The sequence below is a fragment of the Cyclopterus lumpus genome, chromosome 2, assembly GCF_009769545.1.
Source record: "Cyclopterus lumpus isolate fCycLum1 chromosome 2, fCycLum1.pri, whole genome shotgun sequence".
Classification (NCBI taxonomy): Eukaryota; Metazoa; Chordata; class Actinopteri; order Perciformes; family Cyclopteridae; genus Cyclopterus; species Cyclopterus lumpus.
Genome location: NC_046967.1, coordinates 2,484,081 through 2,498,927, shown reverse-complemented (window position 1 = coordinate 2,498,927; position 14,847 = coordinate 2,484,081). Strand labels below are relative to the sequence as shown.

Below are 14,847 nucleotides of genomic sequence, written 5' to 3'. Positions count from 1 at the left end.
CTCAGGCAGGGAAATAAACGGCAGCATGTCTCTACAAAGTAAATAAAACTAAACTACTCGACTGAAGCTCAGACACAAGGTTCTGGTTCATGACATCATCATTTTGCATTTGTTATTACAATTAAAAACTATTGCTGCACCCACACACCCAAGATATCCTAGATCTTTTGTTTTTCTTTGACTTAAACTGTATATTTATGGTTAAAATGACTAATTAGAACATTTAAATAGGAGCCCACACACAACAAAGCATTGCGAAGAACATTTTAATATGTTTATACCATTGGTAACGACGTTAGTGCTGAGTACTGTTTTTCTTATTGCTTTCTTTTTGCATTTATCGTTATTGCCAGCTGTCTTTCTGCCCCCTCGGGGACATTAAAGCTTCGCTAATGATATCACGTGACTATCATTACACATGTAGAGCTGCGAAAAGTGTATATTTAAAAATGGCATGCAAAGCAAAAAAAAAAATTACAAAAAGTACAATACATTAGGAAGAAATATGTACAACGTTTTTTTTTTTTCGGATTCATCTTTCTATGTTGGCCATCCGGTCTGGTTACTATGGCAACGGCCCGGAGCGAGCGTTTTGTAATTTAGTCCAATCACAAGCGAGCAGAAGTGACTGACGTCCACGAAGTCGCAGCAGACGACGTTGACCTCGCCGGCCTCTCGGCCCGGTCGCTGCTCGCTCGCCCAGCGGAGCAGCAGCGAGAGAGCCCTCATCGTCATCTTCCTCATGCCCTGGAGCGGGTGAAGGAGGACGTAGGGAGCGTCTTCTGTCAGGTTCAGGCCGCTGACATAGAAACCAGCTGGAAAACAAACTAATAAAGTTAAATATATCAATGCATCAATATTAATGATCTAGTACTCTGCATGATGCTTTAATTTTGATAAAGTGATTTTAATATTTCCTCCTCCACTGCGTTACCTGGTCTTCCTCTGTGCTTCTGGTCCTCCAGGTAGGCAATCACCTTCTTAGGATCTGGGCTGTCGGCATACCTGGAGTCAGTTTTAAATGTTTGAATTAGCTTTTGTCTGATTTACATCTCTCAATGAAGATAATTCAATTCTGCAGCCAGCACGGTGATGAATGTGGGATTAAACATGCAAACACAATGCGTAAACACACATCTTTAAATCAGAACTATTGGAGACACAACTTTTGAAGCATCATTTACCAGTAAGGTATTTCAGTCCACAGCTCGGGGTGCTGCAGCACCACCTGCTGGTTGTCATATGAAACAACGACCTGCTGACCTCTGGACCAACAGGACCGCAGAGTGGGAATGTCCTGCATATAATAAAAACACACGTATTTCACATCCAATGCAAATATCAAACAGAAAATAATCCTCACATCTGTGAAGCTGGAAGCGGCCGATGTTTCACGTCAGCCTACTAAATAATCTTTAAACTATATTATTTATCATAAAAATCATTACCTGCGAGGGGCAGAGCTTCTTCCCGTACAGCGTGATGATGTACTCGACAAGGTGGGAGTGATCTTCATGGGTTAGCAACTCAAAATGCGAGCAGGAGATGATGACGATCTCTTTTGGATGAGCATCCAACCAGGCGGCCAGTTCATCCAGGGCCTCCTGCAGAGACACACACACACACACACACACACACACACACACACACGTACGACGTGGTTATGCGCCTGTGTGGTGCAGTGTAGTATCCTGTGAGGCTGAGAGTGTGTGTGTGTGTACCTTCACCGTCATCAGTGTGTAGATGCCGTGGGCGAAGAACAGTGTGTGGCCCCCCGCCGGCTTCCTGGCGATCCGCAGGTCCAAGAAACGAACACCGAGTTCACACTGTTTACTGAGGACCGATTGCTGCACGCACACACATACACACGCACACGCACACACACACACACACACACACACACACACATACACACACACAGTGGAGGACTGGTACTTTATTTTTAGAGGGTGCTACACTGATGGCTCCACCAGCCATAATATTAAAATGCTGTTTACATGTAGTGGTGATCAAATAATATAATGCAAAGCAAATACTTGGATGGAACTGCTGTACTTATACTGCAGTAAGATTGTGAAAGAAAGGCTTTTAGTAGTAGTTATAGTAGTCGAGTGAAACCACTTGGACGCACCACCAGAGGTTTGACACCTCCTGAACGCACCGCCAGAGGTTTAACACCACTTGAACGCACCGCCAGAGGTTTGACACCTCCTGAACGCACCGCCAGAGGTTTAACACCACTTGAACGCACCGCCAGAGGTTTGACACCACTTGAACGCACCACCAGAGGCCGGATTGTCCCACCTCCAAGCCTCCAAAGGACAGCTCATTTACAGTATGTGTGCTCCTCTACCTGCGTGGTGGCCCAGCGGGAGACACAGGGTCGAGTCCAGCAGGGGACCAGCGCGTCCATCGCTCTGAGGAGACAGGGCTCTGATCTCAGGACGGGAGAGGAAACATCCAGGCAGAAAGACATGCTGTCATGGCTCCCTGTGGTGTCAGACAACAATATATATATATATATATATATATATATATATATATATATATATATATATATATATATATATATATATATATGCACAAAGTGTACAAACAGCAGCTCGTCAACATGTCCCCGGTGTGTTCTCCTTTACCGGGTATAGCCAGGTTCCACAGCGGGACATCCTGCAGCTCCTCCGGCAGACGGGACATCCAGTCCGGGTTCCCGCTGAGCTGCAGCCGCCTTTCGTCTTCCATGTTCTTGTTGAATTCCTTCTCTATTCAGCTAAATATGGACGAGTTTCATTACTCCTCTTCCTCCTTTTGAATACAAAAAACGGTTTGTTTACAAAGTCTTCCGGAACGAAAAAAAAAATACACGTAAAAAAAAACGGCTGTTAAGCAAGCGGTGTGTATCAAGCGAGCACTTCCTGCGACAGCCTTCAAAATAAAACCGGAAATGAAACAAGGCAGAAGTTTGTTTTTCGAAACAAAAGGTTGAAAACATTATTGTGCTTCTCACAGTAACAGCTACATGCCGTAGCTATACCATTGATGATGTGCATATGTAAACTGCTGGGTAATATGTAATGATGTGAGGTTCTGAATCTTCTTGAATTTACTCTACGGATGTATACTCTAAGAGTCAGTATATTATCATGTGTTCCTAAATTGTTCTTTAATTGTGAAAAATTATGTAAAAAAAGTCCCTATTCCAGCTGGATAGTATACTAGCTGTTTTCAGCTGGTGTGTTCGGTCTCAGCCCTTTATTAAAGAACCAGCTCCTGTCATTAACCTAAAAAAACATCTTTTATAACTAATTAATTTTATTGATAAGCTTCTTAAAATCTCCCCTTAAACAGATACCGATCGATTAATCGCTGTTATTTACTTATACCTGACATTATAAATGACCTATTTAGATTTGTCTGAGTCAGTTTACTGTAAAAAGAATTAAGTAGATAATTTACAAAAAATGCAAATCATGCAGGCACATTTGATGAACTGCTTTTCTTGGAAAAGCATTTATCTCGTTACCAATCCTGTATTTCAATACAGCACAGCTTTCTTCTTCATGCTGCGGTACATTGGTCTTTTGGCAAATAGCTTAATGAGTTGTTTACATGATTATTACATGTGTACGACATGTCACAGTGAGTAAGACCTTGTGTTTAGTCTTTTAAATATTTTCCATCTGCAGATTTTCTTTACTTCTTACTAGCAAAAATACTTTGCACGTATTATATTCTTTTACTTAAATTTAAAGTTGCCATTTTTCTAGTGCAAATAAAACATGATCCATCAGCAAATGTGAACTATTTAAATGTCAACTGCAGCACATACCGACACTCATTGAAGTCACACATGAACAGATTATTACTGTATTTTTAAGGCAGAAATTAGGCTCAGGAGTCAGGACAAACACGTGGATGCAATTTAGCCCTGACATCACAAGCTGTTTATTTCAACCATTAACAGAAGCAAAGCCGGCATGTAAGACCTATTTTTTATTGGTTTTATATAAAGTATTTTTCATTTATCTCATTAGAGGTTTTATTTTGAAACTTACATAAACAGCTAAAAGCAAAGCAGTCACATGAAGAACATAAACCGGACTCATCTGAATAATTATTACATTACATGTAATCAAATCAGGTGATGAAAAACTGACTTGATTTCAGGTCATTTTTTTCCGACTGGCTAAATACAGTTTATTCTGATCCTTTGACATAATAATAACCTGTGAAATGCACTTAGCTATACGTAGATATAATGCAGATGTTCATATTTTCACACATCGTGTCCCGTATAAGTGAATATGCTCAAAAGCCATTTCCCATCAGGGGTTTGTTGGGCTTTAATATATAGAGTCTAAATATACTCTGACCTGCCCCCTCTGGTCACACTGCCTCCGCGTCCTGCCCCAGCCTTAATTTTAAGAGGCAGATGGACGACAGCGCTCAGAAGACACCTCTCGGCTCAGTCTGCACGCCCGCTCTTCCTCCAACAGGTAAGACGTCTTTCCTCACCTCCTTGCCTCCTCTTTTGACCCGATGTTACCTTTGTTCTTCCCTCTCTGTCCTCCTGCTTTTCATCCACACGCATGTTTAAAATCTGCCTGATTTAGCCTCATATAGTCATTGTGTCGCTGCATTAATCATCATTTGATGCATAGTCCAGGTGTTTGAAGAGGTTTAGAGGATTATTTATATTACACGTTTTATTTAATGCATTGAAATTGGTTTCTTTTGTGGTATTTTTTGTTGTCAGGTATTGAGATTACAGCTGAATAAGTATATCCTAAAATGACATAAATCTGTTTTAGTTAGAGGGGTAGAAGGTAGAAGACTTATAGATGATTGACAGTAAAAGTATTGTAGTGGTTTTGGGTTTAGATAAAGATATGAGAGGGTGCAGGAGGTGTATGGGAGTTAAGGATCAATAAAAGGTGAAGAAGAGGTATAGATCCATAGAAGCCTTTGTGTTTTGGCGAGCACCCCGTTTATTAAATTACACGGATTCTGGGGAACAAACAGAACTTTTTTTTAACTTCTTGTTTGTTGTCCGTGAGGAAGCTTCAGACCAGAGATGAGAAATGTACTATAATCTCAGCCGTCTATTGATTACATCAAATGTGCTCTGAACTGGCCTAGAAGAGCACCTTCCAGTTAAATACTAAACCTCTAATGATGCTATCTGCCAACCAACGGCTCTGAAATCATCTTGCAACAGAATACAAGTTTAAAAGAAAGAGTTTCTTTCATTTCTTCTTCTTGTAGGTTGTTTCTTTGACTTTTTCGTTGTTCTTCCCCTTTAACCTTTTCTCCTCTTTGCTCCTCTTCCATCTAACCTTACTTGTTTTCAAAATAGAATGTATAGCGTTACATCGTCTGCAAAGTGTGCTCACTTTTGAATCAAATCGAGTTTTAGAATTGAGATATTCCTTGTTTTATTGGTTAGCGAATAATGACCTTCTAATGCTCGGAATTAGTCTCTTTTGCAGCGAGTACAACCCTCCTCAAAGGTCACGTTATGTCCATTAAATAAGTGGAAGGCCTTTGCTCTGCAGTGTGTGCCTACTTGGGGGCTGTTTGGGACATGGACTAACTCATCGTGTGTAGCGCTCAATTAAGGTGCTTTGTACCTGTTACGAGGTCACGAAGGCACGAAGTTCTAATTTATCGGATTACGTGTGGCACTTTTGTACAAAAGAGTCGGCCCAGTTACAGAAATTCAATCCCACTTTACAACGGCAGTTAGCGAGGACTGCTTTTAAAAGTCTTTGATCTTCCAGGACAGGAGACCCAGAGAGGAGATTCAGTCGTGATGGCTGAGCGCTACGACTGTATGCAGTGTGCACAGTCTCTGTACGGGCAGAAGTACATCCTGAAGGACGACGACCCGTTCTGCGTGAAGTGCTACGAGCAGCTTTTCTCCAGCAGCTGTGAAGTCTGCCAGAAGCTCATTCACTGCACCAGCAAGGTCAAATCACTCTTCTTTCCTCGCCCCATATTTTTACCATTTCCCGACGGCAGAAAACCTGCAAAAATGCGTTGCGTATCGACCGGCACGAAAGGTCTCGAACGCAGGTGGTGTTTGACGGTTCAACCGATGTTTCATAGTTTATAACGGTTGTTGAAATGTTGAACTCGGCAGGATCTGTCGTACAAGGACCGCCACTGGCACAGCGAATGCTTCCTCTGCGTCAAGTGCGAGCGATCTCTGGTGGATCGGCCTTTCGCCACCAAGGAGGACATGCCGATGTGCATCGAGTGCTACAGCGGCGAGTACTCTTCCAAGTGCCACGCGTGCCTGAAGACCATCATGCCAGGTGAGGAGGCCTTTTCCTGTATTTCCTCTCAGGCTCCTTATCATTTTTCATAAATTCAATCAGGTTAGAAACGACCGCTCTGCTAATGCCACGAGGCAGCTCAGAAGCCTTTTTTTAATTTTACAATGTACTCACTTTACAGAGCTCACATGACTAATTGCCATTAGCTGTAATTGGTTGAGGCTGATCCGAATGCCTGGAGAAGGTCCTACCGTACATTTAGTTATTGATCTCTCTCCTTCTCCTTCCCTCTCTCTCTCTCCACCCACCAGGCACCAAAAAGATGGAGCATAGGGGCAACAGCTGGCATGAGAATTGCTTCGCCTGTAACCGTTGCCAGCAGCCCATTGGCACCAGGAGCTTCATCCAGAAGGACGCCAACAACTACTGCCTGCCCTGCTACGAGAAGCAGTTTGCCATGCAGTGTGTCCACTGCAAGAAGGTAAAAGTAGCTCATAAATTAATGTTTTTTGTTCCAATGCAACAGATTTTATTGTTGCTTAATGCTCCTGAGGTTGTGGAAAGGTCTCTAATAAGCAATTAGTTCCTCCGGGAGATCATGACTAGATCAATATTCAGTTTGAGAGGCCTTTAAGAGCTTAGGTTAAGCATGATTCATTTCCCCTAAATGTCCCCTGGGGTAGCTTTAAAGTTAAAGACACTATGGTACTATGGTATTTGTAGATGCCTCACTAGCAAGTAGTTGTTCCTTAAGTCTGAGTCTACTTTAATCAATAGGTATTCACGCTACATGTCCCGTATCTTTCAGCCCATCACCACTGGAGGAGTGAACTACCGTGACCAGCCGTGGCACAAGGAGTGCTTTGTCTGCACCGGCTGCAAGCAGCAGCTGGCCGGCCAGCGCTTCACCTCTCGGGACGACTTCGCCTATTGCCTCGAGTGCTTCTGCAACTTGTTCGCCAAGAAGTGTGCTGCCTGCACCGCCCCGATCAGTGGTGAAGCTTCACACAGTAGTGTTCAAATAGATCCAATCACTGGCAACACAGAAATAATAATAAGAAAAAACGACGGGGACATTCTCCCTCGTGGCTGAATCCCAAAATTTCACTTGTCCTGCCATTTAGTTACCAGCTTGTAATGATGTCATCTTCTAAAACCAAAATAAGATCTCATTACATGTTCCCACGCGAATGACATGGAGACAGAAGTAACCACAGCATGAATGACAGCGTTATATTCTTGCCTCCGTGTATCCAATCACCATCAATTACAGGATTATTACATTACAGGGATCATGGGACTGTGCGGGTCACTCATGGCTGCTCTCCATTGCTTCTCTCTCAGGTCTCGGCGGCAGCAAGTACATCTCGTTTGAGCAGCGTCAGTGGCACAACGACTGCTTCAACTGCAAACGCTGCTGCGTGTCTCTGGTGGGTCGAGGCTTCCTGACGAGCAAAGAGGAAATCCTCTGCCCCGAGTGCGTCAAAGACTTCTGAGTGATGTCCGAGCCCAATTTCACAAGCTCCAATCAGAGAGCATGAGCAGTATTCTCCTAACCTTCATTTATTAATTTGTCACATATTAACCTGTTCTTGATGCTAAGGTGTTTACTGCATGTGATGATGACACTGTGTTTAATGTAAATCAGTCGAAGTCTTCGTTCCAAAATGTTTTATTTTTCGGTTTTGCTAAATGTATTGATGTTTCTGAGACATATTCCCATTTAAGTCAAGAATGCTAAAAAAAAGTTTGTATTTCATTTTGGATTTAAACTGTCTATGTTGCAAAATAACGATTTTAATATCCATAAAACAGCTTATTAACAGCATGTTAAGTGATTTAAATTGTTCTTAACAGAGTTAATATAATACTACTATATACTGCTACGAATACTGTTTATTTTAATTACATGCATTCTGTTTACGCATAATAAAGATTGCAAGTGTGAAGTTAATGATAATAAGCTAATAAAAATATTTTAATCATTACATTTGCTGTCGTAACCGTTAAAATGTGAATACATATTTTTTCGTCCAGATTATCCTCTGAAAGGACAAAGATCGTGTATTTACGCAGTAACTACATGAATAACAAAGCAAGCTCTCACTCTGGTCCTATTTCTATCTGGTTTGGGTGTGAATCATGGTGCGGATGACAAACGGTAACAATCACAGCCTAAAAGAAAAACACGTCAGCCTTTGTTGTATATTCACGATCTTTGTTTAGCGTACAGGAAGTCGGCAGCAGGTGCCACCGGAAGTGTGTTCGGTCCAGCCTTTGCCTGCAGAAAGGGAGGGAGCTAACGTCGTTTATATGCATCAAACCTCTCAGTAATTAAATCCAAAACAAAAATACTATATAATGTAAGTAATATGTGCGTTTTTTTCCTAGTTTTAACGTCAGATGTGCTGGTAAAACGAGCATTATTGTAGTGAGAAGTGAAGTTAGCGGTGGAAATCCACTGCGGCATCTAGCTAGGCGGCTAAATATATTAGCATGGCTTTGTTAGCTAAATTAAAAATATTCCGCTTATAAAGATACGTATTATATGGCTCTTCATGTATGTTTTTGTTGTTGTATTCAGGCAATGCACTGTGTGCGTGCTCAAAATACAACGTGTAGCGTTATATCCTCTGCAAAGTGTGCTCACTTTTGAATCAAATCGAGTTTTATAATTGAGATATTCCTCGTTTTATTCGTTATTATTATTATTATTAGAATATAAATTGTTTCACATGCACAAATAAGGATCGTATTATTTCCATCATTGCATCCATGTCGATGGGAAAGTCGGGCCGCTGTGTCACATATGGGAAGTCAGGGCAACAGAAGGCCAGGCCCCATTAGAAAGATCGATGAATTAAAGATGGCTTTGCTAGGAGTCGACCGGTCATCCTTGTTTAGCATGACTTGCTATATTTTAGTAATGTTTAGGCTGTATTTTGGTAAATTCTTCCAGAATATTAAATAAAATCTAAAAAGAAATCTCAGTTTGCCTTAATGGGTTTAGGCCACTGTCCCTGTCCGTCCATTTTGGTGGAAGATGAGTAAGGAAAAAAATGGAAATCTCTTGAATAGTAGAAATTGTGAGTGCAACAAGTGTGGTTTTGAGTTTTGGATAAAAAAAAAGAAACTGCGCTAACTAATTTATGCCGTAAGACATTATTTAATATGCTTGTGAATAAGTGAGTTGGCCTTGAATTTCTGTTACGTTTAATTTTGGCGTTAACAGACTTTAAAGAATCCCCTCGTGGTCGTCAGATTGTAAAATGTCTTCAGCTGAAATGAGTGCCGCGGTACCCAACCATCGAAGGACCAAGCCCGGCGGTAAGACATTGCAAAGCGTTTCCTGGCTCCATCACTTGTGATGCCTTCGAATACTTAATTCTCAGGTGATTGCAGGTATAAAGACCGGGGTCGTGACCAACAGCGCGTCTGGACCGACCTCCCAGATCCCGGGCCTGTCCCAGACTGCCGATGAAACCTCTCCGGTGGAGAGGAGCAGCGGGAGGCGCGTCGGGATCTTCGCCTCAGACTCCGAGTACGTCAAGCTCGCAAAGGGAGGCGGACACAAAGGTAAAAGTTTCGTACTCTGTTCAGATCCTCGTGCAGTTTCATGGCAGAACGCTAACAACAATGAATTCGATTGATGTTGACACTGTTGTTCAACTCTTTGAAATGCAAAATCCTGAACAGGTGGCCTACCGGTCCACCGCATGAAAGAAGGAGTTCCAAAAATATTTTTATCTGCATTTTGGGAAACTACAACAACCGCTGTTTGTTTGTTTCAAACTGCGACAGCTCTGTTTTTTTTCTCGGGGACCACAGGGTCACTTTTGTTTTTCACAATGAAAAGTTTGATGTTGAGTATCACAAATGTTTTATCAGTCAGACAGGGATTGCTCCTGTGTGCCAAACTCCATTTATTCCTTATTTTTTATTCATGCTTTTGGTAAGTTTGGTACACGTGTTATCTACTAAACAGTTACTTTGCAGAGTATATTTTGCGGTGTTTTGTAGGAGAGTAATTGTTCAGGCCACAAAGTTAAATACCCCACTGTTGTCCCGCAGGTGAGATACAGTACAATGATTCGTAATTTGCCGGCAGTGTTTCATGTCGAACATCGTGTCGCCTCCCTGCAGGGCTGTTGAGTCATGACGCCGATACCGATGACCAACCCATGAAGGCCTACAATCCACCGACCTGGTTTGGAGGGGATGAGTCAAAGGGGTGAGAGCAAACACAGACGAGTACCCTAACGAGGAGACGGTGGGTTTGTGTGCGACTCAAAACAACCCCAACGACTTTTTAAAGTCAGTTTCCCACACACAACTTTTTTTTTTTTTTTACCTGGAGACTAAAATAAAATACTTTTCATGGCCTCAGTGATTGTTAAATATATACAGTATAAAGCATGAAGCTTACGAAAGCAACAACATCTTTCTCTGGGATCGACTTTGAGCACGTATTTTCTCAGCACACTGGGTTGTTAAGACGAAGCACGACATTCCTAGATGCTTCTCCGCCCTCCTAAGAGCCGCGTGAAGCACTCTCCAAGCGAAACGGGCCTCAGCCCACATCTCCCAGAATGTGATCAGCAGTCATTTCCCATCGTGTCTACATCACCGTGGTTTTGTGCTTACAGCGGAAGCAAACCTACGTCTCCCGACAGCATGATGATGGCGAGCAAGCAGCTTCTGGCTGCACCGTTTGGGACTGATAACAGTTCGACCTGGGAAAACGATGATAGAATTTCCCCTGATAACGAGGTGAATGGACCCAACTAGTCACCCCCAAACATTTATACCGTGTCCATGTCTTCCATCCTTTTATTTTTTCACCACCACCTTTCCCCCTTTTTTTTTTTTAACCTAATTTTGCTCCATCGACGCATTCGCAGTTTGGTTAAAATTCATTTGGGTTTCACTTCCTGCCCGTGCTTTGGCTGTGTGGTAGCTTTGTGGACATATTTCTTTAAAGTTTTATGGTAAGTACAGAGTGATGTATTGAAAGTACCCGATAAAACACATCCATATGAAGTATATTTCAAAGCAACGCTTGTTTTTACATCAAAGACTGAGGAAGTTTCATCTGGACAAAACAACAAGCCCTATATTTAAAATATATATGTTTTAATATATATATATATATATATTATATATTCCTCACCTATTTATAGGAAAGTATTCATATTGAAGTAAATGGCCGAACCATTTGCTAGTTTTACTCGGGGTACCTGTCAGATCAGCCTTGCTCTCGGAATCCAGACATTTTTTTGTTCATTTCAGTTTCTTCAATCATTTTCCATTGCATGATGAATCGCTCCCTCCATCCGTTGCTCCGTCACCACTACATGTTTAACTTGCTCGTCAGCTCGTACACGTGTCAATGAAGTGAATCGGTGTGTAATTCTGCAGAACGACCCAATAAAGCGGCTGCTGCGTCCGCGTTGTAATCGCCATTAAGTGCTCCACAAATAAGCAGAAAGCATAAAACCTTTCCGTCCCTCCAGATGTCTCCTGATGGAGTTGCGAACGACATGGAAGGTCTGTCCATGACCAACAAATACAAGAGGACGTGAGTGTTTTAACGTTTAAAAAAATAAGAGTTGCAACAACGCAAATATTTAAGAGTGCGAGACGAGCTCGCCGCACGAGATATTTAGTTTACTCGTAACGACGTCCCTTCGCCTTCCAGGTGTCACGAGAAGGCGGCTCTCCCGGTCAGCATGACCAAGCTGCTGAGTCACGGCTACGTCGCCAACAAGAAGAAGTCCTCCACCGACGATGACGACGCTTCAAGTACGACATCGTTCTTTACTCGCAAAGCGTTTTGCGGTACCGTTTTTTTTTTTTTTTTTTTTACCTCAGGTGCTGATTGTTTACGTTGTCCTTGCAGGTGTGACCTCAGAACAGACCAGCACCGTCATGACGGAGGATGTGGACGAGCTGGAGTAGCGCGTTCAGGTTCTGGCTTTGGTGGGGGGGGGGAAAGGGGGTCCGTCCTAACACTGGTTCACGGTTCCTACAAACCTATGACACACTACTACGCCCCCCCACCCCCCATCTGGGATTCACTCACATTTATTGTACATCCACTGACTGTTAGGTTTTGTACTCATGTTTATGCAACGGTACTGTCCTCCTTTTATTTATTTGCTTTAATTTGTAAAAAAAAAAAAAGTTCACGCTGATTTTGTTGAGTAGACGTGTCGGTGCTCGCAGTATATATATATTTTCCATTTCTGTATTGGCGTTCCTCGATTTGAAAGACGAGTTGTGCTTAGTGGGGGAGGGAGAGGGAGACTGACAGGTTCTGGGCCCGGAGAGGCAGGTCGGGTGAGAAGGCTCAACGGTTGGAGCTGAAGCTTGGATTCACCTGGCGGCTCGAGTTACTTTCCCTCCCTGGTTGTATGAAGATCGAGTTAGTAGAATTTTTAAAGTGTTTGTTCTAATGAAACGTGGTTCCAGTGACGTGAAATATGATTTTGTTTGGATCAAGGGCTCCTGCTCTCTGAAGGGATGTCGGGAGGTTTGTGTGTTTTTTGGAAACGACCTGCCGGCCGCGACCACCGTGGTTCTTTTGGTTAAAAAGGGCCAAAGATTACATTTTGTTTAGGTTGCTGCTCTGCAAAAGGTGTCCCTTCTCTATGACTTCTCCCCCCCCACACACACTATTCTGTTGTCTCAGATCTAAAATCAAGAAACGTGCATCGTTTGATTGTCCAAGCTGTATTTCGTCCGATAGTCAGAAGAAAAGCCCCTTTTTTAGAAGAAATATACCTCATATTTAAAACTAAAGGAAGAGTTTACTGCAAGATCCATATTCTGATGATTATGAAACAGTAGGTCAATAAGTGTTTGATGCCAGCCACTTTAGGTCAGAAGCTTGCTAATGATGGAGCTAAATTAGGACTCTCCTGTATGTTAAAGCCCTCCCAGTGTTACTGCTTTCCCATTCAGCCTTTTTAAACCCGTCACTCATAGATAAAGTATTAATCATAAACTCCGGTGCCAGGGACGAGTTTTTAAAAGTGAGTTCTCAATATGCCAACCATGCAGAGTGTTGTTTTTCACTCCGTAGACTCCAGTAGGAGAAGTTAGCGTTAGTGCACAGCTGATCACAACGAACCCTCCATCTCGTGACACGGTGTTTAGTAACGGTTACCAATATTATCAAAACAGATCTGTCGATCGAGAGAAAGCTGCTTTATTGATTATTTTAAAGCAAACAAATCACTCAATAACATAACCTATTTATTACAACAGTGTATTTTATTTTTTAGCAAACGTCAGTATTGCTGAACTTAATACGTCCATCTATTTTCTGCCTCGTAAATTAATTTATTTAATTGATATCACTATGAAGTATTGTTAATACCGCTGGGGGAAAAAAAACAGATTAGAAGGATTTCTGTGCCGACTGGTTTCCACCGTACTGTGACACTGGATCCAGTTTAATTTCCAATTAACGAGACATTAATAAGGCCTTTAAAACAGAACTTTTGAAGCATTTTCACACCCTTTTTGTTTTACTAAAAGAAATGTTAATCCCGGATTTAAGTTGAGTGTTTCGTTAAGGTGCCGACTGGCGATGGGGAAGGTTCACGGACGGAGGAGACGGGAATGACTCCACCGCTTCCTCCTGTTGGCATATCTCAGTAATGGTTTTCTTTTTATTCGATAGACGGTTCAGCTTTGTGTCATTTAAACAGTTATACTTTTTCTTCTTTTAGCCGCAACCGTGAACCCGACAGGGACATTTGTCAGGCGGAGAAACTTCTCTTTAAAATGAAAAAGCCAATGATTTATTTGGGTGTTAACGGTGAGATTAAAGCTCCGGGTTCATCCTCGTAAATCCAACAAATTCATCACCTGCAGCAGTAAGCGGACTGTCGTTTAAAAAAATCTTACAGGAGACGTGTCATGTTCATCACAACCAAGCAATGGTGCATAATTCATCTCCATGTGGTACTAAAAGGTGTTGCAGACTAGACACACAGGATTTTATTTTGCAGGAGGAGGAATGCATCATCTTTTTTGATATAGTTTGCGTTGAGCAGGTTTATTTTTTTATGAACTGTTAGATATTCAGGTACAGTATTTGTGTTGCTTCTCCTCCCAGTACGAGTTGGTGGTTCATCAGTTTGCAAACCAATATAGCGGGAATCTTTAGTGGCTTAACTTTGCAGAGTCCTCCTCGAAGTCTTGTCGCTTGCTTATTTTTATTTATTTTTAATCTGCAAGTGGTTCATTTTGAATGCAAATGTACCAGAAGAGACTAAAGAAGGCAGCTTTTTAAACACAAGATCGTGGGAGAAAACCCACGTGACAACTCGATGTAAGACCCTGCTCTTTGTTGATGACTGCACACAGACTCTCAATTATCATTTCAATAAATGGGCATGTGCATGTACTCGTGTCCTGTTGTTATTTAACCAAGTGGAACAATTCAGGATGGAAGTTATACTGGCGAATATATAACTAATGTATTAGATTTTAGAGGTCAAAGAGGACTGAGACCTCACTAAACACATTCTAAGTATCACACACTGATAAACTTGTGTTTTAT

At 42.0% G+C, this 14,847-nt stretch overlaps 3 protein-coding genes across 5 annotated transcripts; 2 read left to right on the top strand and 1 right to left on the bottom strand.

Annotated features, from left to right (window-relative positions):
- Positions 1–121: 121 nt before the first annotated feature.
- On the bottom strand, positions 122–2,919 carry LOC117744847 (PI-PLC X domain-containing protein 1-like). 2 transcript variants are annotated; one of them, XM_034552908.1, is made up of 7 exons: positions 2,637–2,919; positions 2,354–2,490; positions 1,722–1,847; positions 1,449–1,604; positions 1,185–1,297; positions 935–1,005; positions 122–815 (listed from the first exon to the last, which is right to left on the bottom strand). In XM_034552908.1, the coding sequence occupies exons 1-7, from the start codon at positions 2,737–2,739 to the stop codon at positions 541–543; spliced, it is 981 nt and encodes a 326-aa protein (XP_034408799.1). In that variant the 5' UTR covers positions 2,740–2,919; the 3' UTR covers positions 122–540. The 2 variants fall into 2 exon arrangements, with proteins under 2 accessions (XP_034408799.1, XP_034408800.1); XM_034552909.1 differs by having other exon boundaries at positions 1,728–1,847; positions 2,637–2,889.
- A 2,872-nt stretch (positions 2,920–5,791) lies between these two features.
- Positions 5,792–7,771, top strand: LOC117744399 (four and a half LIM domains protein 2-like). The gene is made up of 5 exons (XM_034552646.1): positions 5,792–5,965; positions 6,140–6,314; positions 6,587–6,756; positions 7,084–7,270; positions 7,620–7,771. Exons 1-5 carry the CDS (start codon positions 5,810–5,812, stop codon positions 7,769–7,771), a joined length of 840 nt encoding a protein of 279 aa, XP_034408537.1. The 5' UTR covers positions 5,792–5,809.
- Positions 7,772–8,502: 731 nt separating this feature from the next.
- Positions 8,503–14,691, top strand: c2h7orf57 (chromosome 2 C7orf57 homolog). 2 transcript variants are annotated; one of them, XM_034553843.1, is made up of 8 exons: positions 8,503–8,638; positions 9,508–9,602; positions 9,678–9,851; positions 10,419–10,506; positions 10,922–11,045; positions 11,789–11,853; positions 11,974–12,077; positions 12,175–14,691. In XM_034553843.1, the coding sequence occupies exons 2-8, from the start codon at positions 9,545–9,547 to the stop codon at positions 12,231–12,233; spliced, it is 672 nt and encodes a 223-aa protein (XP_034409734.1). In that variant the 5' UTR covers positions 8,503–8,638; positions 9,508–9,544; the 3' UTR covers positions 12,234–14,691. The 2 variants fall into 2 exon arrangements, 1 of the variants encoding a protein (XP_034409734.1); XR_004611237.1 differs by lacking the exon at positions 10,922–11,045 and having other exon boundaries at positions 8,522–8,638.
- Positions 14,692–14,847: the final 156 nt, after the last annotated feature.